This window comes from Lagenorhynchus albirostris, chromosome 10 (genome assembly GCF_949774975.1).
Source record: "Lagenorhynchus albirostris chromosome 10, mLagAlb1.1, whole genome shotgun sequence".
NCBI classification, from domain to species: domain Eukaryota; kingdom Metazoa; phylum Chordata; class Mammalia; order Artiodactyla; family Delphinidae; genus Lagenorhynchus; species Lagenorhynchus albirostris.
Genome location: NC_083104.1, coordinates 39,466,786 through 39,494,154, shown reverse-complemented (window position 1 = coordinate 39,494,154; position 27,369 = coordinate 39,466,786). Strand labels below are relative to the sequence as shown.

The following is a 27,369-nucleotide window of genomic DNA, read 5'->3' as shown; positions in this document are numbered from 1 at the left end:
TATTCTTGGGGAGGGGGGAGGGGGCAGTGCTCAGATTTCTCCCAAAGGTCAGCCCAGCCTGAATCATTCATAGCCACCCTCCTACCCCCCACCCCCAAACAGAATGAGGCAATAACCATTTTCTATAGAAGTTTATTCCCAAAACAGAGCGCGGCTTCACGGAACAATTTACACAGACAGGAAAAGGAGCCACTGGGCTGGAGGAGGGGGACGACCCCCAGAGAGGGGCATCTACAGAACCTAGGACATAGCAAGGACAGCCCCCTCTCCCCACAGCAGGCCCCTCAACCCTTCAAGGGCTGGGGTCACTCTGGGTAAGGAGAGCTGGGGTCCTGGCTGGCGGGATTTGGCACCAGTCAGTAAAGTAGAACTTTTAATCTCCTTGGAAACTGCCCCCCAAGAGTATGCATGAAGGAGGTGGGTGTCTGCAGGGACCCTCCACAACCCTGCATGGCCATTGTTCCTAGTGGGAAGAGGATGCCTACTCTCGAGGCCTTCTAGGCCTGCTGCTCAGCAGGAGACTCAGGGCTGACCTTTGGCCTGGGGCTAGGGCTAGGGGTTAGAAACCCCTCAAGATGGCCAGGCTCAGGGTCCTCACAGGTGGGTCCTCCAAGCCCCTCTCCCACTTTCTCTACCTTCACTTGTAAACGAAGGGAAAAAAACATTCTCAACTGTAAACAAAGTGTAAAAGTTCAAAGTTTTAAATTGTAAACAAAGTTGAATGTTTTAAGTCTTGACCTGTAAACAAAGTAACAAAATTTAAAAGTCCCCAGTTCTGGACATCAGACAAAGTAATAAAAGTGAGTTTGTGAACAGGGTCCTAACAGTCATTTTTCCCTTTACAAGGGAATAAAGGAGGGATGGAAGAGTCACTTCCTGCAGCCCGGGTGCCTAGGGCCAGGGAGGCTCCTGTAAACATGGGAGGCAGTGGCACCTACATTCTGAGTCTTTAATTCCCTTGTTTTTGCTCCCCTTGCTCCCCCTCCTACCCCACCCTTCAGAATAAATTCTAGCAGGGGGCAGTGTCAGGGAATTAAATGGCACCACACACAACGTTTGTTCACAGCAGGGGCAGGGGCTGTGACCCCTCCATCCACCCTCTGCAGGAATGTCTGAATAGAGGCCTGAGCCCCTCCCCACGGGAGAAAGGGAAGCTTTGATCTGTAAACATGACATCTGCTGCTCCACCAGCGATCCACAGCATCAGTCCTGGGTCATAAGGCAGTAAGTGGCAGGGACTCCACATAATAAACACACACATCCACGGGGAGGGGCGGCATGAGCGAGCCCCTGTGAGGAGGTCAGAGGACCCCTGTTTCCAAGACCAACCCCCAGTCCCAAAAGTTTGGCCAGTGGGACATCCAAGAAAAAGCAAAGACTAATTCTGCACTTTGGGCCCTGACAATATTCAGATCAACTGGGGAATGGGGCGGGGGGAGCATTTACCCCTCCTGTCTGAATCCACCCTAGTAAGATGAAAGAACAATTAAATTGCCAGGGACCCAAATGGGGCGAAACTCTGCACCTCTTTCCCTCTGTCCCCCTCCCCCTCCCAGCCCAGCCTCAGAACCCCGGGAGACAGAAAAGCTGAAAAATAACATAAGCATATCTCTCTGGTTACAAAGGTACAAAACGTATAAAAGTCCTCCCTTCAGCTCCCTCATTCCGTGCACCTGTTACACACTTGCTCACATGCTCACAGACGGGCAGGGACAGTCAGCACTGCAGCAACAGAGAGAGCTGGGGGGCGGGGGTATAGGAGGCTGCCATGGGGTCAGCCCCCAACTCCTGGAGTCTCTTCTGTTAGCCCAAATCCTCCACCGCCCTCGGCTGGTCCTCATCTGCACGTCTGCCCCTCAGGAGTGACCCTCACTTCTGGGAACTCTGCAGAGATGAATGTGGAGATCGAAGGTGGTTGCTGAGAGTCAGGTGCCTCTGGACTCCCCCACCAAACCGGACCTGGGCCACCTCCCCCATCACCTTCGCCTCTCAGTCCCTAGCGTGCTTATGCCCATTCTGGGGTTCTCAGAGCCCTTCACCCATTGTGGACCCCCAGACTCACCAGCAAGGCCCCTTGGCTGGCCACCAATGTCTTTTCTCTAAGCACTTAGTGAGCACCTACTATGTAAAGACTCTGTTAAGCACCTAACAGATTTTGTGTCAAAAATCTCCACACCTCAAAGAGTTTGCTACCACAGACATACTTTGCAGATGAGGAAACTGAAGCTCAGAGAGGTCAAGTGTGAGTCCAGAGCCTGAACCCCTGCTCAGTTACCCCAGCCCTCCCCCAACAGTCGGACCCTAAGGCTGGGCTGCAGGAGGATCCAGGTGGTGCTCACAGCTCCCTCTGATCCCCACTTCAGCATCCTTCCAGAGCCCTGGGCACCAGGACCCCAAATCTCCTGCCCCTCTCTCCTTCCTGTCTTCTCCCCCATCTCTGCTCAGGTTTTTTGTTGGTCTCCCGCCCCAAACCCAGGGTCTCCTTCCCTCCACCTACAGAAAGTCTTCTCTCACCCTACAGACCTCCACAGAGCCTGACCTAGCTGTTCCTCCTTCTTAAAACTCAATTCTGGGGGCTTCCCTGGTGGCGCAGTGGTTGGGAGTCTGCCTCCCGATGCAGGGGACGCAGGCTCGTGCCCCGGTCCGGGAAGATCCCACATGCCGTGGAGCGGCTGGGCCCATGAGCCATGGCCGCTGAGCCTGCCCGTCCGGAGCCTGTGCTCCACAACAGGAGAGGCCACAACAGTGAGAGGCCCGCGTACCGCAAAAAACAAACAAACAAAAAAAAACTCAACTCTGCTTTTGGCTTCCAAGACCCGGTAATTCCTGGTTCCTCCCCACTCCGTCTCTGACTCCTGTACCCAGCTGCTTCCCAGGTATGTCTGCCATCCCCTACTCTGAGATGCACCGGGTCCCAACTCAGTTCCTGTGTGTCCTACCCCACAGAGCCCATAGGCAGAAGGAACTTAACATTGACTGAAGGCGTAGGTGAATGAATGATTTCCTCTCAAAGTAAGTTCTTCAGGCTGCCATGTAAGGCACCTACATCCTGGCACTACTTCTGGCCCCTCCTTATCCCATACTACACCCTAAGCAAAGCCTCCTCGCCTCCCTGCCCCTTCCACATACCAGGCTACCTCCCGCTTCTAGGCCTTGGCTCCTGCCTTCCCCCCTCCACTAGCTCAAGCCCTTTGGAAGGCACCTCACTCTCCTCCTTAGTCCAGGAGGTGCAGGCCCCAGTCATACAGCCAGCAAGTTCTTGCTAATCACCCCATTCACTGCCAGATTTCTGCCCTCAGGCTGTGGCGCCCTGGCTGCGCAGCGCCTAGGGTAGCCCATGCTCTCTGCCAAACCCCACCCCATTCTGTGGCAGAATACAGGGCAGGGTGCGTGGGAGGTTGCCCTAAACTGATGGGGGTCTGAGCAGGTGGCCGGACCCTGCTTACTCTGAGTCGGGTGACAGCTCCGAGATGCTGTGGGATGTGGCAGAGCATGGCGTGGAGGGCCCAAGCGCAGAGGCTGTGGCAGAAGGTGTGGCAGTGGTGTGAGGGCCCGAGGGTGTGCTTGAGGACTGCACGGCAGAGGAGAGAGCTGAGGAGTTGAAGGAGGCGAGGATGGAGGAGAGAATGTCCAGCTGTTCTGTGGAGGGGCCGTGGCTAGGGCCACTGGCTGGGTCTCCCCTAACTCTGAGCAGCTGCGGGGGTGGCCCAAGGCCTTCGCGCGAGGGGTGCCGGCTAGGCACGTGGTCCAGCCGCTCCCCTGAGTTCGAGCTCTTGGACAGAGAGTCCAGGGGCCGGGACGGCAAGAGGGGGTCCCTTGAGAGTTGCCGCTGGGGAGACAGGGGCAGAGGTGGGGGCTGTGGGTCAAGGTCCCGGGCACCATGGGGCGGGGGCAATGTGCTCAACCACTCGCAGGGCGCCCCTAGGTCCAGCGCATCCCGTGACCCAAAGCGGCCAGCCATGGCACCAGGGTAGTCCCTGGGTGGCTGCCTCCGTGGTAGGGTGCTGCCCCGATCCCTGGGCTCCAGACGGCCTGGCACAGCATCCAGGCGTTCCTGGGAACCTGGCCGACTCAGGGGACGCAAAACAGGGGCAGGGGCCTCCTCCAGTCGTTCACGGCTCAGCTGCCGCCTGAGGAGCAAGTCCAGTTGTTCTCGGGAGGAGTAGCGGCTGGCTGGCTGCGAAAGGCTGCCAGTGCCCCCTCCGGCATAGATGCGACCATAGGAGGCAGCTGGGACAGCACGGTGGCCCAAGGTGGCTGCACGGCACCAGGACAATTCAGGGGCGCCCCGGGTCTGTGGCACCAGCGGGTACTGCAATCGGTTCTTCAGGATGCCTGTGGGAGGAACAAACGGGGGACAGTGTGTGTATGGGGCCAGGAACTTCCTGGGTCTAGGGATGCAGCAGCCTCTGGAATCCCTGTGACACAGGGTTGGGGGCAGAAACCCTTTGGGGAGCGGGTACAGAGGCCATTCCTGGGAATCCCAGAGAGGCTGCAGGATAGGGGTAAGAGTGAGGCAGTAATCCCCGGGGTCAGGACAGAGGCAGTCCCTGTGGTGCAGGGGTAGGGGCAAACCTCCCCCCAAGGTCAGAGGAGGGGCAGCCCACAGGTCTGGTAATGCAGGCCAGGGTCAAAGAGGCAGGAATCCCCAGGGTTGGGGCAAGAGCAGTCCCTGGGGTCCCTGTGATGCAGGGGTGAAGGGAGAAACCCCTTGAGTTGGGACAGGGACAACCCCTTGGGGCCCCTGTAAAGCAGGATAAGGTGGCAGAAACCTTCCAGGTTAGAGCAAAAGTTCTGAGATCTGGGGCAGAGCAGCCCCTATGGTCCCTGCAAAGCAGACTGGGGTTGGGGGACGGGGAGGAATCCCCCAGGTTGAGGCAGGAGTGGCCTCTGGGGTCTCTGTGGTGCAGGCCAGGGTATGCAGGGCAGTCAATTCCCAGGTCAGGATGAGGCAGTCCCCTGGGACTGTGAAGCAGCTCAGAGGAACAGAAACGCCCATATCAGAGCGAGAGAAGCTCTCAGGATCCCTGTGAGGCTATTTGGATTAGGAGGATGAAATCCCCCGGCTCAGGGCATGGGCAGTCCCCAGGGTCCTTGAGGCACAGGCCAAAGTCAGGGATCCATACCTTTTCTCTGGCGCTGGGCCCGACCCAAGGAGGTTTCATCTCCACTGGTCAGGGCCAGGTCCGGCTGGTTGTTGTTGGCTGCGTCCTTGCTGGTGTCCAGTCCCAGGCGCCTTTCAGAGCCCCAGGTCTGCAGAACACAGGGAGCAGCCTCACATCCCCCCAGGGCTGGCCAGTAGGACAAGAGATCATTGCCATCCACATCTGTGGAGCCAGGGCAGATAATAGGAGTCACCCCAGTGACTCACAACCCCTGTGATCCAGACTCAGTGGCCCCCTAACCCTAATGACTCCTGAAATCTGGGTCTTTCTCATGAAGCAGAGGTAGGAATAGCAGAGTGTGTCTCAGAGATCAATGGAATCATCCAGCGCGGGGGATACTGATAAGCTCCCCCTACTCTTGACTGGAGGTGGATAGAGCCTGGAGGTGGGGGAGCCTGACAGCTGAGGGGTCAGGAAGACCAGGCTGAACCCCAGCCCTCAGGGAAGAGGAGGGGCTGGAGAGACGACATGTCACCCTATAACATCCCTGACCTTGTTCTTCTGTTGCCTGGGCCACTCCTGGGTCTCTAGCCAGCAGAACTCTGCTGGGAGGCTGGATGGGGAGAGGTATGTGGGGGACCAGTGATGACCCCAGGTTCCCAATAAGTCGGTCCCAGGAATCTTCAGGGGATAGCAGGCTTTCTGAGTCACACCAAATGGAATATGGGGTATCTCTTGGTCGCCCATGGGGTCAGAGGGCCCCATCACCTTTGGGGTGTGTAAGGAGCCTCTCACTCTGGGCTGCCCGGCGGAGTGGACGCTGGAAACGCCCCCGCGTCCGGCCATTGTCCTCACTTTCTGAGGATGGGATGGACAGACTTCTCTCCTCCTCCAAGGACAGGTCACTGTCAGAGTCAGAGTCTGCACCTGGAGTTGGGAGATCAGGAGGAAGACACAGTGGTGGCCAGGGGAGGTGAGGGACCTGGGGGTCTCGAGGAAGGCTATGGCAAGGGGGCTGGGGCCTTGGGGAGAGAGCTTGGAGTGGGGGTAGGGACAGAAGGGCTGGGACTTGCCAGGAGAACCAGGCCTGGGTGGGTAGATGCTTCCTGGGGCCGTGACCTCAGGGGAGCTCACCCCAGCATAGTCAGCTGCTGCTCCCAATTTGGGGCAGAAGAATGAGGAATGGGGGAGAGACCCTCTACCTCCCTCCTCCTTGGGCCAGGCTCCCACCTCCACCAGCATCTCGATGGAACATGGCCACATCCAGGTCAGTGGGGCCAGCGTGAGCCTGGAGGCCGTGGTCAGTGTGGTCGGCAGCCGAGCCATGTCGAACCAGGACGTTGTCCCTGGAAATGCAGGAGCCCCCCCATCAAAGAGGGATGGGATGGGGTGCTTTGGACACAGGTGTGTCCGTGAGTAAACAGGTGCATGTGGAATGGCTCTGAAGGCACCCCTGGGTGTGTGGCAGGAGGTATCTGGGGCAGAGGCAGCAGCAGAGGCCCAGATGGCTGAGATGGCTGGAGCCACCCCGAGGACCTGGTAAAGTGGGGCTGGTCTGAGATGTGTGCCCCCCTCACGAGAAGGCCCCTCCCCTCACCTGAGGTAGCTGCGGCCCCGCTGGCTGTCTTGGTCCTGGGTCCGGCCAGAGCGGGCACTGCTCACTGAGGAGATGGTGGAGGCGCCCAGAGTGATGCGGATGAGGCCGCTCTCCTCGAAGAGGGCCGTGTTGTTGTAGGCCCCGGGGCCCTGGGGAGGTGGTGAGGACAGGAGTGTGAGCCAACCTGGAGAAGCCTCAAACCCTGGCCTCCCAGGGCCCCCACCCTGACTCCCTGGCCCTGAGAGCCCCTCACCGTCCCAGGCGCTGGCCTGGCCTCCTCGGGCGCTGCCTTCCTGCCCAGACAGGCTGGTGTCCAGGCAGCCCGAGCATCTGCGTTCAGGACACAGAAGAGCAGCAGCACCGCCAGGCCCTGCGGGTCAGCAAGGATCATTGAGGGGATAGTAAAGGTCAGTGAGAGGTCAGAAACAAGGCAGAGGTCAGAGTAGGGCCACAAGGGGGTCAGCTAGGGCTGGTGTAAGTCACTGTGGGTCAGCAAGTGGGATCGGTCATTGCAGATTAGAGTGAGGCAGTGAGAAGCCCAAGGGGGGACCCAGTAAGGGAATCAGGGAAAGTCAGCAGACGCAGTGAGAGGTCAGAGTGGCATGAGTGACCGGGGTCAGTGAAGGTCAATGTGGACCAGCAAGCGGCCAGGAGCCTCAGCACTGGTGAAGGTCAATCCAGGATCAGCAGTAGTCTGGTGTCAGTCATCAGGTGGGAGTCAGCTCTAGGCCTGGGGTCAAGACCCTGGGCCCCACCCTACTGAAGCCCCATCTGGTCCAGGGTGAGGGAGGGGTGCCAGAGTTACCTGGAGCCCACAGAGTCCAGCGTGGAGGTAGTGGAAGGCCAGGATGCTGTGGTTGACCGCCAGGAGGCCAAAGAGCCAGGAGGCACTGACCAGTAGAAGGAGCAGAAATGAGCTGCGAAGGGTCCTGCCGCGGGAACGTGAAAGGACACAGGACATGTGAGGGTCACGCAGGGCTCACACGGGAGACATGGGAGGACACGCAGGGTCACAAAGAGGACACCCAGGGGACATGGAGGGAAAGAAACTCACACAGAAACATGGAGGTCTCAGGAGGGCACTAGGGGAGTCTGGAAGTCACAGAAAGAACCAGGAGAGTACTCAGGGAACCATGAGGGGACACGGGGAAAGCAGACTGAAAGCGGTGGGTGGGGCATAAGAGAAAGCATGGAAAGTAGGTGGAAATGCACGGGGCAAAGGGCAAAGTGAGCCACCCAGGCCTTGGGAGATACTGGAGAGACAGCAGGGCACAGACAGACCTGTGGGGCCAGAGTAAGGCAAGAGTGCCAGAGAGGGACTGCAGGCCAGGGCAGATGTGACTTCATCCCCCTACCCAGAATCTGGAGCCCAGCCTGCAGCAGGGATGCTCTGGGAACCCCCAAACCCCACCCAGGAGAGGGCTGCCATTCTAAGATCCCCCACTTCCTCCAGCCAGCCAACTCACAACGCAGAGGTCTTCTTGGCCTCCCTCTGTCCAGAGGAGCAGGATGTTCGGGCAGCGAGGAGAAACATCGTCCCATTCATCTGGACCCGTGGCCAGACATGTGGAACAGGGGCAGGGCAGAGAGAGACAGAGATAGTGAGAGAGACAGGGACAGAGAGACACTAAGACTCAGAGAGAGAGGCAGAACCAGTGAGAAACATACGCAGACACACACACACACACACACACACACACACACACACACACACACACACACAAAATACATAGATCAAAAACAAAGAGAAACAGAAGAGGGGGACTTCCCTGGTGGCGCAGTGGTTAAGACTCTGTGCTCCCAATGCAGAGGGTCTGGGTTCGATTCTTGATCAGGGAACTAGATCCCACACGCATGCCGCAACTAAGAGTTAGCATGCCACAACTAAGGAGTCGGAGAGCCACAACGAAGGAGCCTGCAAGCTGCAACTAAGGAGCCCATGTGCCACAACTAAAGGAGCCAGCGAGCTGCAACTAAGGAGCCCGCCTGCTGCAACTAAACCCAGTACAACCAAATAAACAAATATATTAGAAAAAAAGAGAGAGAGAAACAGAGGAGCTTAGAATCATAGAAAAAGTCAGAGATAGGGAACCAGAGAGGGACTGAAAGATGGAGGTGGAGAGAGAGACAGATGTGGGGAGAGGAAGCCGAGTCTCTGACCCCACACCTCCCACCTCCATGCCAGTTGGGCAGGAACAGAAATGGAGGCTAAGCCCAGGAAGCCTGCAGACTGCCACCTGGCACCCTTCAGCTGATACCACCACACCTGCTGCAGGGCCGCCTCCCGCGACCCCCCACCAAGGGGAGTGCAAGGTGGCACTGAGTGGAGGGCACTCACCATGATGACAAGAACGACAGGGCCTGCAAAACTCCAGATGAGGGGCTCGTGGATCGAGATCCAGCAGAAGTCAGGGTTCCCGTAGCCCTCAGGATCCAGGCCGACAGCCAGGCCTGTTGGGGAGAAGAGATAGGACAGAGGAGATGTATTCTAGAGCTGCTGACTCTCTCACGTATGGGGAGAAGCTGGGGTGGGGGCAGAGCAGCCTCCTCCCTGAGCAAATGGCAAGGGAGATTGAGGTTGGGGTCATGATCAGGATTGGGGGCAGGGGCAGGGGTCAGGCCATGTGATGGATGGAGGTCAGGGGTCACAGGCCTGGTTGAGGCCAGTGAGCAGGGCCCTCACCCAGCAGCACAGCAGGGACGCCCCAGCCCAGGGCGTGGTAGAAGCGCATGGCGCCGCGGTCCACATTGCGCGGCTCGACCTGCATGCGGTAGAGGTGCAGCCCCTGCACGAGGAGCCACGCGAAGGTGCTGAGGAAGAAGTAGTGCAGGAGGATGGCAACCGCGGTGCACAGCAGCTGAAGGCAGGGTTGGGGGGCGTCAGGACCTTTCCTGCCACGCCCCACCTCTGACCCCTAAACCACTGCACATTACCCCAGGATCCTGCCCCAAACCCTGGCCCCAACCTGAGCACCCCTGATCTCTGACCCTGAACTCTGGCCCCAGGCCTTCCTGGGCCAGGTGAGGTCATCAGGACACAGGTCCCCTGGCCCTGACCCTGCACCTGGTTTTGGGTCCTGTGGATCCCCAGCAGGAAGAGGAGCTCTGCCACTCCCAGGGCAGCAGCCACGTTGGCATGGATCCCACGCATGTTGGACTTGAGGCTGCGCAGGCTCAGCAAGACGGCTGCGGTCAGCAGCAGCGCGGCCACGGACACTGCTATGACCACATGGGTGAACACAGCCAGCAGCTCCAAGTCACCCTCCAGCCGCTGTGGGGACAGGGATGGTCACTGGGGTATTGGGCACTCCTGCCCTTTGACCCTCCTACTTCCTCAGGACTCTGAACACAGCCCCACCTCACGGGGAGAGGCATCCATGAGGACCCCGAAGGTGCCCGTCCGGCTGCAGCGACACCGTGCGTGGGACCCGTTCCTGTGCACCAGCTCACAATCCCGTGCTGTCCACATGCCGTGCTGGTCCGCCCTGTGGCCACAGGGCAGTCAGACCTACCATCCCCTCTGGGGAGTGCCCCATCGCCAGGCAGGGGTTTGTGAGAAGCAGTGGGAGGGGCCGAGGGTGCCTGGAGTTGGGGAGCAGCATTCCTCATGGGTCTGGGTGCACAGGGGCATTGGTGGGGGCCCCAGGGGCAGGCTTGGCCTCCCAGGGGCTACCGGGGGACCAAGGGTTTCCAGAGTGGAGGTCCTCACGGGCCAGGCGGGTCCCACTGCACGCAGATGGCCTTGCTGCGATTCGCTGTCTGTAGCAGGCGGAACTCCAGGCTGATCGGGGACTCTAGGACACCCCTTAGGAAGTTGCGTCCATGGAACACAGCCACACTGACCACCGGGGAGTTCATAACAGGGTTCTGGGGAAGCCTGAGGAGACAGCCCACCTGGTCTTGGGCACTGCTGATCTCCCCAGGCTCTGGCTGCCCACCTCACTGTCTTCATGTCACTTGCCATGGCCCACCCAGAGTCTGAGATGCCCTAGAGTGGATGCTGTTTCTGAGAACCCTTTTAGCCTCTGTTGGGCTGCTTCAAGACCAGGAGTCCATGGCCTGGTTCTGCAGAAATGCAGCTGAGAGGCTTCAGACCCACTGCCCACACTGGAGTCTGAAGCCCAAGCAGCTACAGACTTTGCCTCTCAGTGCCCTCCCTTCCACCCCCGGCTGACCTCCTTCAGTCAGCCAGTCTTTGCCTATCTCCATCAGCCAGTTTGCCTGTCTGTCTGGCTCCTGTATCCTTTATGTGCCTGGCCCCAGCTGTGGCTCTGTGTCTATCTCTTCATTTGCACAACTGCCCAGGACATGATTCACATGGAGCCCAGCATGGACAAGGCTTCCAGAGTCATGGGCAGGAGCCTCTCTGTATGATTGTGAACCTGCTCATTTGTCCACCGAAAAAGGGGGTGCTAGGCTGGGGAGAAGCTTGTGGGAAGCCCAAGGGTGAGGAGCCTGGGAGTAACTCTACTCATACCTGGCACCCCGGCGCTCGGCCTGGAACTGGGCAGGGAGCAGCCCCCCTAAGGTGCGGTAAACCAGGAGGATGACGATGGAGATCCCAGGCTCAGGCTCGGGCTCTGGGGGTGCCGGCGGGGGGGCCACACTCGAGGTGGTGGAGTTCTCCATGCTGCTGCCACTTGTGGACAGAGCTGCCAGAGGAGGGGGAGGAGTCACTGTCAGTGACCCCTGACCCCAAGCACCCACAAACGCAGATCTGAACCCAACCCAGCATCAAGCATGGGAACCTCTTCCCTTTGCAGGTCCAGAACCAGGGTGGGTGCAGAGAGCAGAAGCCCATGAAGGACACATGGGTCCCCCCAGCACTGGATCCTGACTATCAAGGCCTGGGCGAGGTCACCTGCGGTGAGGGGAAGGGTCTGGCAAGGGGAGAATTGACAGTAGGGCGACATGGCATCTGGCTTAGAGGGCAAGGAACCAGGATCTGGCCCGTGGGTCACCCCAGGGCTCTTACCTTCAGGTGGGGACAGCCGTGGTGCCTGGGAAGGGAGCAGCACGTGTGTGTGAGGATCCCAGGCATCCTGGCCCCGGAAAAGGTTGCTGTGGTAACGAGGGTAGCGACGGGTCCCCCGGCTGGGACTGGGGTGCTCCATGCGGTCAATGCTGAGCACTGCCCGGGAGGAAGAGGGGTGAGACCCATCAAGGATCTCCTCCCTGTGCTGAGGGTCCCACTCCCTCCTCCTCCCATCCTGTACCCAAGTTCCACAACCCATAGCCTCCTTGCTACCAGCGCAGAGCCTGTCCCTGCAAAGCGCTGAAGGTGGCAGCACAGCCTCCTGCCACTAAATGTTGACATCAATAGCCCCCAGCCCCTCAGACCTCCAGGTCCTTGCCCTTTCACGGCCCCCTGCCCCGCCCCACCCTACCCTCCACATACTGATGTTGGGTGTCACCAGCCCCACGGGATTCAGGTACGTGAGTTCCATATTCTTCGCGAGCGTGGCCGCGTACTCCTCCAGGTGCTGCACCAGCCCGGCGCTGCCTGGGGAACCCCCAGGGGCCCGCTGCCCCAGCGCTGCCCACAAGTCCCCAGTCTCTGGAGCAAGCAGTGCAGAGCCAGCCCACAGCAGATTCTGGGAGGAGGGAGGTGAAAGTGGGCCCAGCCAGGTGAGGATGTGTGAGGGGACAGGGCATGCCTGAGGGGTTTGGTCAGGTGCTCAGAGAGGTCCCAGTAGGGTATGGCTCTGGAGGGGACAAGGGGAGAGAGAGAGAATCCAGGGCCTTCACTTCCCCGGGGTCGGGAGGGGCCTGAGCAGAGGGGCGGGGGTCAGGGCCAGGGGATCGGGAGCCCAAGGTGTAACCCCACCTCATTGAAGTGGGCGTCTTGTGTGGCTGTCAGCCCGAAGCCCTGCTGGTGACTCTCAAAGGCCAACAGGTGGGCCAGCAGGCGGGCAGTGACTCGGACATCTTGGCTGAAGTAGTGGTCAGTGTGGCCAGTCACCTCCCGTAGCCTCTGAGCCAGCTTCTTAGCCTCCACTGTATCCAGGACTGTCTTGTTCAGCTCTAGGCCATCCAGCTGCCAGGACAAAGATGGGGATGGTCACTCTGTGGTCACTTAGGCCTTTCTCAAAAGCCTCACAAGAAGAAGAGTTTGGATTAAAGGGCAACTGGGAAAAGCCCAGGAGGTCAAGGGCTGGGGCATGATGTCTGGGGCCCAGCACAGGCCTAGGGAGACTGAGGCCAGGGCCAGAGCCAGGGCTGGTCTCGAGTGCAGGGCAAAGTCTGGGCAGTCTCACCAGCAGATTGAGTTCTCGAAAGGCAGGGGAGGTACAGTTGAAGAGGTCAGGCTCCAGCCAACCCTGGTCCTCGTCGCATAGCCGCACGGCAGCTCCTGAAGGCAGTTGACCCCTTGTCAGGCCTGGGGCCTGGACACCTTCATTGAGGAGGTGACCACAGCACCCTCCCCTACCCCAGGGGGAGCTCTGAAGCAGAGACCAGGTAGTAGGCATCCACGGCTGGACCCCTGGATAGAAAAGCCCCAGCCCCCAGCCCAGATGGGCCCCAGGCGCTTGTCAGTCAATTCCTGAGGGGTCTGTGGACCATTTCGAACCACCATGACATAAAGAAGAACACAAGGGCAGGACTGTGTGTGTGCATGTGCACCCAGACACACACACACAGGCCAGGACAGCTTCACAGACATGTGGCCCAGGGCAAGAACACAAAAACCAATGCTCACACCTGCACACGAGTAGATGTGTGGCCCAGGACAAACACACAGATACACAGTGCACCCCCAGGAGAATTTTGTGACCAAAATGAAGTGGGGGTGAAAGTTCTCACACAAATTTTAACTGCCCCAGTGGTGACTTTGCTGCCATCTCTCCCTTATCTGTGAGATTGGAATTAGAGTTGAATGAGAATTGACCTGGGCCTTAAGAGAGCTTGTAGCCACCAGCAAGAGGCCCCCTGACTTAAACACAGAACCCCCTCCCCAAAAGACAGACACAGACGCGTGCACAGGCACAGAAAGACGCGCAAGAGCATGCACACGCAGACAGTCTCTGTCCAGCCACTGCAGAGACCTCAAGCAGCGGGAAGGGTTCTGTGAGGACCTCAGGCAACAGAGAGGAGTCTGTGGGGTCCTCAAACAGAGGGCAGGGGTCTTTCAGGACCTCAGGTAGTAGGGAGAGGCCTACAGGAACCTCAGGAACTGAGAAGGGGTCTACAAGGACCTTAGGAAGTGTGTGTGTGGGGAGGGGGTGTCCTCAGGCAGTGGGGAGTGGTCTCTGAGGACTTTAGGCATCAGAGAAGGGCCCCCAGGGTCCTCAGACAGTCGGAAGGGGCCTCCAGGGGCTTCAAGAAGCTGGGAGTAGCTTTTAGAGACCTCAGGCAGTGGGGAGGGGTCTGCAGGGACTTCAGACAGCAAGAGGGATCTGCAAAAGCTCTGGCAGTGGGAGGGGGCAGTGCACCTGAGCAAACACGTACCCCTTACCTGCACCCCGCAATCCTGCCCAGAAGCCAAGAGAAACAGATGGAGGCTCAATGAGGATGTGGGGAGGAACCCAGAGCCCCTAAGAGGTAGGGAGGGGCCCACATCGACTCCTACCCCACTCCCACCTCTTTGTAGGAACAAGGCCCACCAACTCAGGAAAAGAGGTGGCTCCGGCGAGCCAGAGGTCAGGCCTTCCCCGACCCTCAGCTATTTGCCTGTCCCCCAGGTACTCACCCAGAGCCCCCCGAGGACAGGGCACTGAGGCCAAGACACCAAACTTGGTCTGAGGCCACCACACACCAGATCTCAGGGACTTGGGGCAGGCGTCATAGAGCACTAGGGAGGAAGGAGGCACTGAGCCAGGCAGCCAGGGGCTGGAGCAAGGGACAGCTACATCCACTGCCCCCCACCTACCCCAGGCCCACTGCCTACCACTCTGCTGCTGGCCTCATGGGAGCTGGCCCATCAGATTCTGTGACAGGTCCTCAAAATACTTGGGGCAAATGTGGGAGTGCCTGGGTGTAAGTGGTCTCCCTCAGAGAAGCCCCCCGGAGCCCCTACCCAAGAAGCCAAGCATGCCATGGGACTTGGTGACAGCGTGCCAGAGCCAGCCCTCTGTATGTGGAGCTGGGTGGAGCCTGCTCACCCCGGCAGCCGCTGGCTGTCACCTCTGCAAAAGGACTGTCACAGCTGTTGCACTGGCGGCCAAGGGCTCCTGGGCGACAGGGGCACTGCCCGCTGTGGGGGGCGCATGAACGTGAGGTGGAGCCCACAGGGTAGCAGTCACATGGGAGGCATGAGTCGCTGCCCCGCGGTCGGTAATGGAATTCCTGTTTGAGAATGGGTCAGGGGCCTGAGGTCAGAGGTCAGGGCTTAAGGTAGGGGTCTCAGGTCAGGGCTTGGGGAATGAGTGGAATCAAGGGCAAAGGGTCAGGAGAACAGTGCTCACAGGCCAGAAGGAAGACTGGCCTCAAATGAAACATAAGAGAGGGGTTAGATGTCAAGGACAAGAGATGGCAGTTAGGTCACGGCATAGGGGTAAGAGGTCAGGGGCTGAATCAGGTGGCAGAGGTCAGCAAGCTGGATAAGCATCACAAAACATGTCTACAGAAGAGTTAAAAGGTCAGGGGACAGGGGACAGGCGCACCTTGCAGTGACACTGCCCACTTGTCTTGTTGCAGTTGGGGTCAAAGCCCTTATGAACGTCGCAGTTGCAGGGGCCACACGTTGGGCTCCCCCACCAGCCCCGTGGGCACTGTTGGTCCATCCTGGGGTGGACAGCCACGTGAGACGCCTCCACCACATCTCAGTGACCCTCCCTAACTCCCACCAGCTCTTTCCATCATCTCAGCCCCCAGCCCCTTACCTGTGCTCACAGTGGTGCCCAAAATAGCCACCTACACAGTCGCAGGTATAGCCATGGGGGGCCCCAGGGAGGTGCCGGCATGACCCCTGATTCTGACAGGGGTTCAAGAGGCAGGCGTCCACACAGCCCGGGCCATAGTAACCTGCAGGTTGGGTCAGGGAGCTCAGGACACTGGCCACAGAGCATGGGAGGAAGCAGGCACCTGTCCTTCTCAGTCCCTGCCTCCTCCAGGCTCTCCAGGTCCCCCAATCTTCACCACGAGCCCCAAATCACCCTGCCCCCACCCAGGCCCCACCTGGCCAGCAGGTACAGGAAAAGGTCTGCCAGAGGTCTCGGCAGTCAGCATGGGGTGGGCAGGGCCCAGATGCACAGGCGTTGGTCACGACACAGCCAGGTTCCACGTTCACTCGGTGGCTCGGGGGAAGCAGGGCTGGGGAGCCCGAAGGCGTGGAACCAAGCCATACTCCCTACGGACACAGCCAGCAAGGGGTGAGACCCATGCCAAAGCACCTTAGCCCCAAGCCCAGCAGAGCCAGCCACCTGCTCTGATGACCCCTGACATGCAATTTCCCTACAAACCCTAGACCCTGACCCAATGGTCCCAGTTCTGTGGCCCCGTGGGACCCCTAATCATGTGTCCCTGACACAGGCCTCTAATGACCCTTGATAATCTAAGCTAGACTCTCACCTCCAACAGCACAGAGAGGCTTGATCTGTCTCTGATGGCTCTGGGTCACCACTACCCCTATGCCAACCCCCATGTGAATGCAGCATTTCAGGTCCCAAGGCACCTCTGATCTCTGACCACTCACCCTACTGCCCCATATCATGTTCGCATGCTGACGCTCACCTGAATACAGCCAACCAGACCCTTAGAAGCCTCCTCTTCACTGCTGGGAGGCAGGCCTCCCACATGGAGTCGCTTTACCTTCAGGCCCTGCAGCTCACTCCCCACCGCCAAGGTGTCCTGGAGGAAGAGGACAGTCAGCACTAGGGGTGTGGGGGGGACCTGATGGGCCCCTGCCCTACCCCAGTGTCAGTTTTGGCTTTATCCTAGGCCTTATCCTGCACCACCATGCTCTGTCCCTCTGGCCCAGAGGACTGGTCTGGAAATGAAATGCTCCCGAGTATGGAGGACCTGCTGGAGCATGGGGGACGGGTGACAGGAAGTTTTCAGTCCAGAGCTGGGCTCAGACTGGCCCTTCTCTCCTGGACCCAGAACAGACCCTAAAATTCCATGACTTTGAGCTGGGAAGATCAGGAGACCAGAAAAGGTTTCCAGAAGTTTGGCAAAGTGCTAGCTGCAGAGGTACCCCAAGAGTAGGCCAGAAATCTGCGTAGCCTCCCTGACATGAGGAGGGTGTAGCAGAGTGGGCTCAGAGCGAGGACATGAGGAGGGGGACTCGGGGGAGAATATCAGACTATGTGCAGTGGAGGGAAGTGAGAGGACTAGAGGTGGGGTCAAATGAGGTGGGTCTAGTCGGAGGCTGAGAATGGACCACCCCAGGGTTAGAGGTCAGACCTGGAAGAGGCTAAAGTCCAATGAGACCATGAGGACATGGTGGCCCCGCCGGCCACCTGGCTCCTCCTGCAACTCCAGCCGCAGATCATGCCATCGGCCATCACTGACAGTCACCTGGTCCAGGAGGAGGTGGGCAGCGCGGCCCGAGCCCCTGGTCACTGTCACAGACAGCAACCCCCGATCCAGCTGTGGGTAGAGAGGCACAGCCCTGGGGTCAGAGCCCCAAGTTTGGCTGGGGCTAGGAGTATCAGGAGGTGAGATCTGAGGGCTCAGAGGTCAAGAATACCAGAGGTCAGTACAGCAGGGACAAGGCTATATTTGGCACATAGGGCACTGTGCCCAGGGACACTATGCAGCAGAGAGTGAAGTTAGGGGGCAGAGGTCAGGACGAGGGGTCATGGATTAGTGCAGGTGGCACAAGAGAGCTATGCTGGTATGCTGCACCTGCAGAGGATATGATAGTGGGGAAGAGGGTCAAGGGCCTGGGTCCAGAGCAGGGTCAAGTATAGTCAGTACATCTGGCAGAGAAGTATGCTGTGTGACCAGGCCTGAAACCACAGGAATGTTGCTGGTGCATTAGAGATTGAGAGCTGAGGGTCTAGGGAGGGGTCAGGAGGACAGACACACCTGACAGAGGAGTGTGCTATGTGGCCCAGCCTGGACTTGCATCAGGACGCCCTGCTTCGCCCGTGTCCGAAATGCCAGCCCCAGGTACCACGGCACAGATACAGCCATGTCATTTCCAAAGTCCCAGCTCAGTGTGCCGTTGCCACGGAAATGGTGGGGATGGGCCATAGCTGGTGGGATAAAAGGAGAAGGGTCACAGGCCTCACCTCAAGAACAGAATTTACCCTGCAGGCTCCTCCTGCCCCAGGCTGCCCACTCACTGAGCCGACAGTCTTTGCCTCCGAAGCCCACAGGGCAGTCACAGCTGAAGCCACCCCAGCGCTCTGAGCAGAAGCCGCTGTTCTTGCAGGGGCCTGAGTCACAAAAGTGCAGCTTGGCCTGGCAGCCTGGGAGAGGAAGGTACATAGAGGAGGTAAGAACACAAGGTGGTGGGGGGCGCAAAACACAGAGGTCCGGGGGGCTGAAAGTGGCCATGATCTTAGCCCCATGTTCTCTCGGGGGGTAGAATTGGTAGGACTCAGGTCCTAAAGGCTAGGCTACAGCGTTCTGCTTGCCAGGAAAGGAGACAAGGAGGAGGTCAGATTTTGAGTTAATCCACATAGCTTTCCACCCTTTCCCTATGATGAGGACATGGCCTACCTGCCATGGTGCCGTTGTTTGCAACAAAGGATGCCATGTCCACTCGACGGCCATCAATATGCAGGTCCCGCATGCAGCCAACAAAGTCCTTGTGGGACACGGGGAAGTTCTCGGGAAGGTTGGGGACACCCCCCAGGAGCAGAGGGCCTGTCAGGTCCAGGGACCTGGGGGTCAGAGGTCCAGGTCATTGGTGGGACTGGGGCCAGGGTAGGTTTGCTCCTGGTGGGGGGCATAGGAAATGGAGGGGGTAGGACTCAGAGGGTATGGTGATTGAGCAGGGAGGGTAAGATCAGGCTGAGGAAGGAACTGGAGACTTACTTCAGTTGCGGGGGTGCAAAGGAGAGTTTATGATGGGCAGATGGTCTGGGGAAAGGTGGAAGAGGCTGGGGTTGAGGATGAGAATGAAAAAGGGAGGCATTTGGGTGGCTGGGGGAGGGGATGGGGTCAGGTGGGCTGTGGGGCATTAGAGAGAGTGGAACCTTTGGGGGAGTGGGTGCCTGGGACTGTGTGGGAGTGGGCAGTCTGGGCAGAACACAGAGAGGGAGGTTAAGGTGAGATGGGGTTTCAGCATCCTAGTGGGGAGAGGGAAATACGGTGGTTTGGGGAAGGATGGGGAGTTTGGTAGGCAGTATTGGAAGGCTTGGAGTGGGCTTTGGCAGGCAGAAGGCTTGAGGATCAGGGGCTGGGGGCCTCACTTCTTGGAGCTTGTTTGTGTGCCAGCAGCCGCGCATGAGTAGTTGCCAATCTCAGCACCAAACTGCAGAGCCACAGCCATGTCGCAGTCATCCACGCTCAGCACAGCCACCTTGTCCTTGGAGGGGCCCTGAGCACCCCCCAGGGCATCTGTCCGGGGCTAGAGACCCAGGCACACCACTCAACAGGACCCCCAGGGTGACCCCTGAAGGGCAGAACCTGGCATCCCAGCTCCCCCCATACTCCCATGCCAAGGGTGGTGCCCACCTTGTTGTAGTATCTCAGATGCACTGTGTGCCACTGCCCGTCATTCAGGCCCCCTGGAACTGTGGGGCTGACCACTGTGTTGGACTCACCTGTGGGGTGGATGTGTGTGGAGGCTTGTCTGGAGCTGCTAAGTCCCCCTCCTCCTCCCACCCAGTCATGCAGGCACAGCTACTCCCAGGGTGACCCTGGATGCATCAGATAACTCTCCCCACTGGTGGCCACACTGGCTGGACCACAGTGCCTTTGGACAGGTAGGAGAAGCACACACTTCGTGGAGAGATGGGCTTTCCCATAGGGAAAGTGGTCCTCACTGTTGTCTGTTGGGCGTGGAGGTGTGTGTTCGGGTGTGCCCGTGGGGCTTGCACCCCTCAGCCATCTCACTCATACATGCACCCACTCGTGCCCATACTAGTCCGCGGGGGCACCCACCGGTGGAATATGTGAGTCTCACTTGCCCAGCCACGAGCTCCAGGGCCAGGAAGTCATGCTTCTCGTTCAGGCGCCCGTTGTAGAAGAGCAGCCCACTGGGCTGCACTGTGGCGAACCTGGGGGGGTGGGGCGCGTCACAAGCCGGACCCCTCCTCACACCCACCATCCCTGTGACAAGAAGGTTTGAGGGAGCTCACCCAGGCTAGGGTGAGAGAGGAAGTGGTGAGAGAGGGAGGGGAGGGGGCGGTGTCCTATGGGACGCCAGGGTGGGGCAGTCAGGAATCTGGGTCTTGAAGGTAATGGGGACCGCGTGCAGGCGCGCAGATGCGGGCGGGCACCTACGAGAGGGACAGCGTGAGGTGGAAGCGCTGCCGCAGGCCGCGGAACATGACGAAAGAACTGGGCGGGAAGGAGCGAGCCGCCACTTCGCAGCGCGGACCCTCGAAGGCGCCGCCCGCCGGGCACTGGCAGCGAAAGCCGCCGTCGGGCCCGTTGGCGCAGGTGCCCCCGTTGCGGCAGACGCCGGGCACGCAGCGTCCGGCCTCCGTGTCTAGCTCGCAGTCTTCGCCTAGGGGTCAAGCCGCAGTCAGAGGCGGTCAAGACCGCGCCCGCCAAAGCGCCAGCGGGCCCCGCCCCTCCGAAGGCCACGCGCTCCAGGCGAGCGCCAAGACCTCTGAAAAGTCCAGCTCCCTCAAGTTGGCAGCCCCTAGTTATACCTGACCCCACCCTCCCTCCCCGCCTGGCTGCGACCACGCCCCTCCCATGGTCCCGCCCTGTCCACTACCGCGGACCTCAGGGCCCCGCCTCTGCCCAGGGCCACGCCTCCTTCGCTACCTCGGCCCCACCAAAGCCTATTTCTTCGCGGCCTTAGGCTCCCTCTGGGCCAGGTTCTACCGCTTCTGGACTAACGGCGCCCAAATCGACCCCGGTTGGCTCAAGAGTGATGCCCAATCCTCACTTGCACTGCAGGTTCACCCAGCCCCGCGCCCTGCTCACCTGTGAAGCGCGGGCGGCAGACGCAGGTGTAGCCGCCCTCGCGCCGCGCGCAGGCGCCGCCATTGCGGCAAGGGTTGGAGTAGCAGAGATCGAGCTCTGTCTCGCAGAAGTCTCCCGTGAAGCCTGGGGGGCAGCGGCAGCGCAGGCCTGCGATGGGCTGGATGGGTCTGAAGAGCGTGGAGGCGGAGGACAGGAAGGGCGCAGAGGAGTCAAAGCGCAGCACGGACACACATTTCATGTAGTTCTCACAGGGCTCGCGCAGGCATACGTTGTCGTCGAAGGGCAACACGTCCAGGAGAGAGCGGGCGGCAAGTGCGGCTCGGCGCACGTACAGCTGCTCCTGCAGCTCCTCGGAGCTGAACCAGGGACCTGCAGATCCAGCCCCGGCCCCGCGTGGCGCCAGCGCTGAGAAGCTCACGTTGAGCACGGTGCCCCCCACGTCTGTGTCGTTCTGGATGTTGAAGATGAAGACGTCCTCGGCGGGTGTGGCAAGTACTGCGGCCACGCCTTCCAGGAAGTGGCCTAGCAGTGGCGAAAGGAAGCGTTCCTGCCACATGTTCTCAAGGCGCACGGTCAGGCTGTTGGCCAGCAACTCCTCCGTGATGATGATCACGCGCAGCACACACTGTGCCGTCACACTATGTAGCCCATCTGCAGGCGGAAGTGGGGGAAGTGGTCAGTCTGGGGTCAGCGGCTGCTCCTCCCTGGGACATAAGAGGGCTGGGGCCAGTGACTGCTCAGTCCCCCAGCACCTCTGTGTTAGCAGGCTGACCATGCCAGGACACAAGGAGGTCTGAAGCTTGTGATCACCAACTCTCTCAGCATCAAGGTGTCAACAAGTTGCTGCTTCCTCTTGCCTCCCTCCAACACAGGGAAGGGCCTGAGCCAGGGATCAACCAACCCCCCCTCTGCCCCAACAGTGCCCATGGGTCAGCAAGTCATTCCTCCAAAAGCACACAAGAAGGTCCCTAAGTGATCAGTAACCCACCCTTCCCCAAGTTATCATGGTCAGCAGGCCAATCAGGACAGAAAGAGGAACCAAGGCCACTGACCACCGACTTTCCTTCCCCTCATCCCCCAGCATTGCAGAACCAGCAAAACATGCCCTCCAAAAATATCCCTCTAGGTCAGGGATCACCCATCCCCTATCTCTGGTCAGTCAACTGCTTTCCCAAGGCACTAGAAGGGTCCCTAACCCTGTGACCACTCAACCTCATCCCCCAGAACCCTGGGTCAGCAAGCTCCCTCTCTCCAGGAGGGCCTTGGACTCTGGCCTCCTCCTCAGCATCCTTGAATCAGCAAGCTGCCCATCATCCCAGACCTGGGTCCTGCGATTTCAGTGCCCACCCCCAGAAATGAGCATGAGGTGCTTATATGCCTTGTCTCCAGACCCTAGTACACACTGGGTGGCCAACAGCGATGGTTGTCCAGTGAATTGAGGGATGAATGTGCCTTCATTGGCAGTGCCAGGAGTCCATGCTCCAGAATTGGGGAATAAGCACTGGTAAAGTCTCTCCCAACCCCTTCAGCCTCTAGTATTCAGGACTGCAAGAGCTTCTCCTGCCTGCGCTCTCCTATGAGGGAACAGCTTGTGAAGGCCTGGGGACATGGCGGCAGAAAAGAGGCAGGTGGACCTCTGGACATTTCCCCAAAGGGCAGGGCCTTAGTCAGCCCCTTCAATAGCAGCCAGCTCTGCTCTCTGCCTGAGGCTGCCAGAGTAAACTGCTGTTCCCAATCACTAAACTACTGGCCTCCCTCTCCTCCACAGATGGGCTGAGGGTCATACCAGACCCAAAGTAACCCTTCATCTGAACAGGGATGTGGTGTGGGCTGACTGGTCTATGCTGGCTTTTCCTGGGACCTCCAGAGCATTACCCCAGGACTTCTAGCCTTTCAGAGGGAGGGGAGCTATCCCTAGATTAACAAGCAGACAGTTCTTTACAGTCAGCAGACAGTTCTTTACAGTCTTTATGGGGTCTGCTAATGCCCTAGAATCTTTGGGGTTCTGTGGAGACTGCCCAAGACCCTAAACAGAGACTATGACCCTAACCTGTGAGGCAGATCCTGTGGGGTGCAGGAACCCAGAGCTTAAGGGATTCTTGGAAGGCTTGAAAAATCCCTCGTTGGTTTGAAGTGCCTTGTGGGGCCCCTGAGGACCTGACAGGCTGAGGTCACTGGCTCACTTGATTAACCCCCGCCCCTCACCTGTGACAGTCACCAACATGGAGGCCACCAGTGGGCGGTTGTTGTCTAGCTTGCGGCTGAGTCGAAGCTCCCCGCTGGTCTGATTGACCACCAGCAGCTGCAGCTCATTGCCCCGCTCAAAGGAGTAGAAGAGATGGTCAGAGACATCAGGATCGTAAGCAGGGATGCGCCCAATGATGCCTGAGGGGAAAGTGTCTGAGCGGTTGGATACATAGTTGTTGAAGAGGATCTGGAAGTTGTTGAGCACAGGGCTGTTGTCATTCTGATCAACCAGGCGGACATGCACGGTGGCCCGACTGACCAGAGGGGCTGATGTGGCCTGCACAACAATCACATATTCCTGGCGAGCTTCATAGTCCAGGTCAATGAGTGCTGTCAACTCTCCAGAGAAGATATCCATTTGGAACAGCTCAGGGATGTTCCCCTCCACAATCTGGTACATTATATGAGCATTGGGGCCTTCATCAGGGTCCACTGCAGTGATCTGGGCTACCACGGAGCCCACAATGCTGTTCTCCTTCACTCGCACCTCAAACTCCTCAGCTGGGAAGACCGGTGCATTGTCATTAACATCCTGCACCGTCACCTGGATGCTGACTGGAGTCCGAAGAGGGGGCACACCTCGGTCCACTGCGTAAGCAGTCAGTTCATACACTGGTACCGCCTCCCGATCTAGCCGCCTCACTGTGCGGACAATGCCAGAGGTGGGCTCAATGGTAAAATCTCCATCCCCATCTTCCCCATTCTGGAAAGTGTACTGGACCCGGCCATTGGCATGAGCATCCCGGTCAGTGGCTGAGATCTGCAGGATACTGGTGAAAGGTGGGGCATCCTCAGAAACCAGCCCTCTGTAGTGGGAGGCCACAAACTGTGGAGGGTTATCATTCACATCATTGACCATCACCTCCACATAAGTAGTGTCTGCCTTCTGTGGGATGCCATTGTCCCGAGCTGTAATAGCCAGTGTGTAGGTCATCTGGTCCTCATAGTCCAGTGAGGCCTGCAGTGTAATGGCCCCTGAGTCTGCATCAATGCGGAACTGGGGCAGGTTGTCCTCCAGGAGATAAGTGATACGAGCATTCTCACCCACGTCATCGTCAGAGGCACTGATGACCACCACGGTGCTACCCACTGGCCGATCCTCATTCACACTCACTGAGTAGTGGGCACTTTGAAAGACAGGCCGGTGAGTGTTGGCATCTGTAATGTTGATGTGCACATAGCAGTGATCATGAAGGGCACGGTCAGATGCAGTTAGCACCAACTTGAAGTAGCGTTCCTGCTTGTAGTCCAGTGGCAGAGCCAGTGTCACCAGACCTACACCCCCCTGGGAGCTGATGGCAAAGCGATTCCGAGTGTTGCCTCCTGTGATCTGGTAGCTGATGGCACTGTTGGCATCACGATCTACAGCAGTCACACTCACCACACTGGTGCCCACGGTCGCATCCTCATTCAGTCGTAGGTGGTACTCCTTCATAGTGAACTCAGGGCGATTGTCATTAACATCCAGCACAGTCACTGTGACGCTGGCTGAAGCTGAGAGTGGGGGTGAGCCATGGTCTCGGGCCTCCACACCAAAGAAGTAATGCTCCACAGACTCACGGTCCAGGGGACCACTCACAGAGACCCAGCCAGTGGCACTGTTTATCACAAAGGGTGTATCAGATGCCACACCAGTTAGGGAATACTCCAATCTGGCATTCTCTCCATGGTCTGCATCCACTGCCTGAATGTGGATGACTGAGTGGCCCAGGGGCGCGTTTTCCAGGACAGAGACCTGGAAGGGCGTGCTGACAAAGATAGGAGTATGGTCATTGACGTCGACCACCTGGATGCTGGCCAGGCCTGTGTTGTTGGACAGTGGTGGGCGGCCTGCATCCTGAGCCCGGATGCGCAAGGCATACTCTCGCTCTGCCTCAAAGTCCAGAGGTGCCACCACCTGGATCTCGCCCGTGAGGCTGTCGATGGCAAAGTGGCCGCGGCTGTTGCCACTGATGATGTTGTAGTGCACCAGTCCGTTGGCGTCCTTGTCCCTGTCGGTAGCCGAGACGCGTAGCACCACCGTATGGGGGCGCACATCCTCGCGCACCTGCGCCACGTAGCGTTTCTCGCTAAACTGGGGCGCATTGTCGTTCTCGTCCAGCACGGTTATGTGCACACGTACAGTGGCAGAGCGCGGCCCGGGCTCTTGTCCCTGGTCGCTGGCCTCCACCACCAGCTCGTAACTTTCCATGTGCTCGCGGTCCACGCGACCGCTGGTGCTGATGAGCCCTGAGCGCGGATCAATTTCGAAGGCGGCAGAGGCGGCGGCGCGCTCAGCTGGCGGCCCCACAAAGCGGTAACGCAGGTTGGCGTTGGGGGGCGCGTCACCGTCTGTGGCACGCAACTGCAGGATGGGGTAGCCCTCCTCCACGTTCTCGCGAAGCGTCTCCCGGTATTGCGCCTGCTCAAATACCGGCGCGTGGTCGTTGCGGTCGGCCACTGTCACGGCCACCATGGTGGTGGCCGAGAGGCGCGGCGAGCCATGATCCTGCGCCGTCACGCGCAGGTAGTGGCGATCCATGCTCTCGCGGTCCAGAGCAGCCTCTGTGCGAATAAGGCCGCTCTGCGGGTCGATGCTGAACAGTTCCAGAGAGCGGCTGTTCATGAGCGCAGCCAGCGAGTAGACTAGGCGTCCGGCCTCGCCGATGTCCGGATCCTGCGCCACTACACGTAGCACCGCGGTCCCCGCCGCCTCATTCTCGGGCACCAGTGCCTGGTAGTTGTACTGCGGAAACTGTGGGTGGCGGTTCGCGGCGCGACGGGGGCGGGCCCGGCTCGCTGGGGGTATTCTCCAGGCTCCATGCTCGGTCGGGCCCCCAGCGGGGCGCGGCCTCGGGCGCTGAGGGAGGAAGCGGCGGCGGAAGAGGACGCGGGAGCGCATGCGCTCGGGCGTTGGCTCGGGAGCTGTCCGGGACTCTCGCAGTGCTGAAACAGATGCGGAAGCTGTCCTCTCCTTGCGAGGTGCTGAATCCAGCCCGGGGCCGAATCCCACGGCCCCGGGAGGGCGGTCCGGCCGGGGCCCTGTCCTCCTCGCTTGGGATGTCGCGGTTCTCTCGCTCTGACCCCTGCGCCCCGGCGCCCACAATTCCCCGCAGCAGTGCGTGGTTCCCACTTTTTGGGGGGCGCCTGTCCCAGTATTCCTCTGGGAGAACACCGGCTGGGAACCACGGGGCCGAATCCGAAGGTCTGAAGGGAAGGGAGAGCTGTTCTCTGGGCCCGGGACCCCTGGGGAAAGGCGTTCTGGCGACAGACTATCTCTTTGCAACGGCCCTGTCCGCCCGCAAGAGGAGACCTCTGGACGCCAGCATAACAGAGACCCTGGTCCTTGTCCTGTCTCCTGCCCGCGGCTGCCAAATGTCTTGACTCCATATTCCGCTCCCAACCCCGGCTGCTCAGGGGGCCCTCGACCGCTTTGGTCGCTTTGCCTTCCCCCTCGGAGCCCCACGAAGACAGGTTCCCTGACTCCCAGGTCAGGCTTTCCATCCTCTCGGACCCTGGGCGACTCGGGACAAAGAGCTAAGGCTCCGCCGCCGATCCGCGCCCCTGGCCCCGTAGCAGCAGCTACCCCCGGGTCCCAACCTTGGCCCCCGCCGACCCCCAGCTCCTCCCGGCTAGGAGGGAACAAAGAGAGGAGGAGAAGGAGCAGGAGTAGCGGGGTGGTCGGCCCCCTGAGACCCCACCACGGCTGCCGCCTCGCCATCACCCCCTACTTCCCCACACGGCCTCCACTGTCCTCCGCCTGGGTCCAGGCCTTGGGCCCGCCTCGCTGCTCGGGCCCCCACCCGGGGCCCTGCCGCCGCCCTGGTCCCCCGCCTCTAGGCCTGTCGCTCCGCGCCGCCGCCACCCTCTGGGCACCATCTACTCCGCGGCCAGAGTCCCTTTGGGGAGCGGCCCCGGCTTTTGCCGCCCCCACCACAGCAACCCCGACGCTGCTGCCGCCTCCCGTCGCTCCAACATGGCTCCCGGCCGCTGCGATGGTTCGTTCCACCTCCGCCCCGAAGCCCCAAATCCGATGGTACAGGCTGTCGCGCATGGCAGCTCTGGATATCGAAGTTACTGCCGCCATCTTTATTAAGGGCGGAGCATAAGTGCTAACCGCGGTCCTGAACCGGGCTTGGTGCTTCACTGCCCCTGGTTCCACCCTCCTCGTGGCCACCGCCCTCACCAGCATCCCTCCCCCTAGGGCGCTGTCTCAGCTCCGTCTTCCAGATTTCTGCTTGCGGATCTCCCTTCCTGAGCACTAGTTTCGAACCCTGTCCCGGATTTTGGTCTGAAATTTGGTGCCCATGATGTGCAGAGAAAGCGTTCTCATGACTCTTGGGCGGGGATACTATGTGGAATCCTGAGGTCGGAGGGGACGATGGCTGGACGGGGCCTGGGGTGCCAGCAGGCCAAACAACAGCCTTAACTGTTCGATCAAAACTT

The 27,369-nt window shown here is 59.6% G+C and overlaps 1 protein-coding gene across 1 annotated transcript; it reads right to left on the bottom strand.

Moving 5' to 3' along the window:
* Positions 1 to 116: 116 nt before the first annotated feature.
* Positions 117 to 26,644, bottom strand: CELSR3 (cadherin EGF LAG seven-pass G-type receptor 3). Its single transcript, XM_060161969.1, has 35 exons — positions 22,903 to 26,644; positions 20,698 to 21,348; positions 20,044 to 20,269; positions 19,702 to 19,817; positions 19,273 to 19,361; positions 19,008 to 19,165; positions 18,313 to 18,476; positions 17,934 to 18,059; positions 17,674 to 17,843; positions 17,047 to 17,232; positions 16,375 to 16,491; positions 15,820 to 15,991; positions 15,525 to 15,666; positions 15,306 to 15,426; positions 14,805 to 14,988; positions 14,393 to 14,494; positions 12,960 to 13,054; positions 12,530 to 12,739; positions 12,101 to 12,296; positions 11,678 to 11,833; positions 11,180 to 11,354; positions 10,412 to 10,579; positions 10,061 to 10,187; positions 9,767 to 9,973; positions 9,386 to 9,560; positions 9,041 to 9,153; positions 8,169 to 8,248; positions 7,508 to 7,631; positions 6,956 to 7,072; positions 6,703 to 6,851; positions 6,342 to 6,451; positions 5,874 to 6,032; positions 5,127 to 5,327; positions 3,447 to 4,335; positions 117 to 1,884 (listed from the first exon to the last, which is right to left on the bottom strand). Exons 1-35 carry the CDS (start codon positions 26,642 to 26,644, stop codon positions 1,857 to 1,859), a joined length of 9,945 nt encoding a protein of 3,314 aa, XP_060017952.1. The 3' UTR covers positions 117 to 1,856.
* Positions 26,645 to 27,369: the final 725 nt, after the last annotated feature.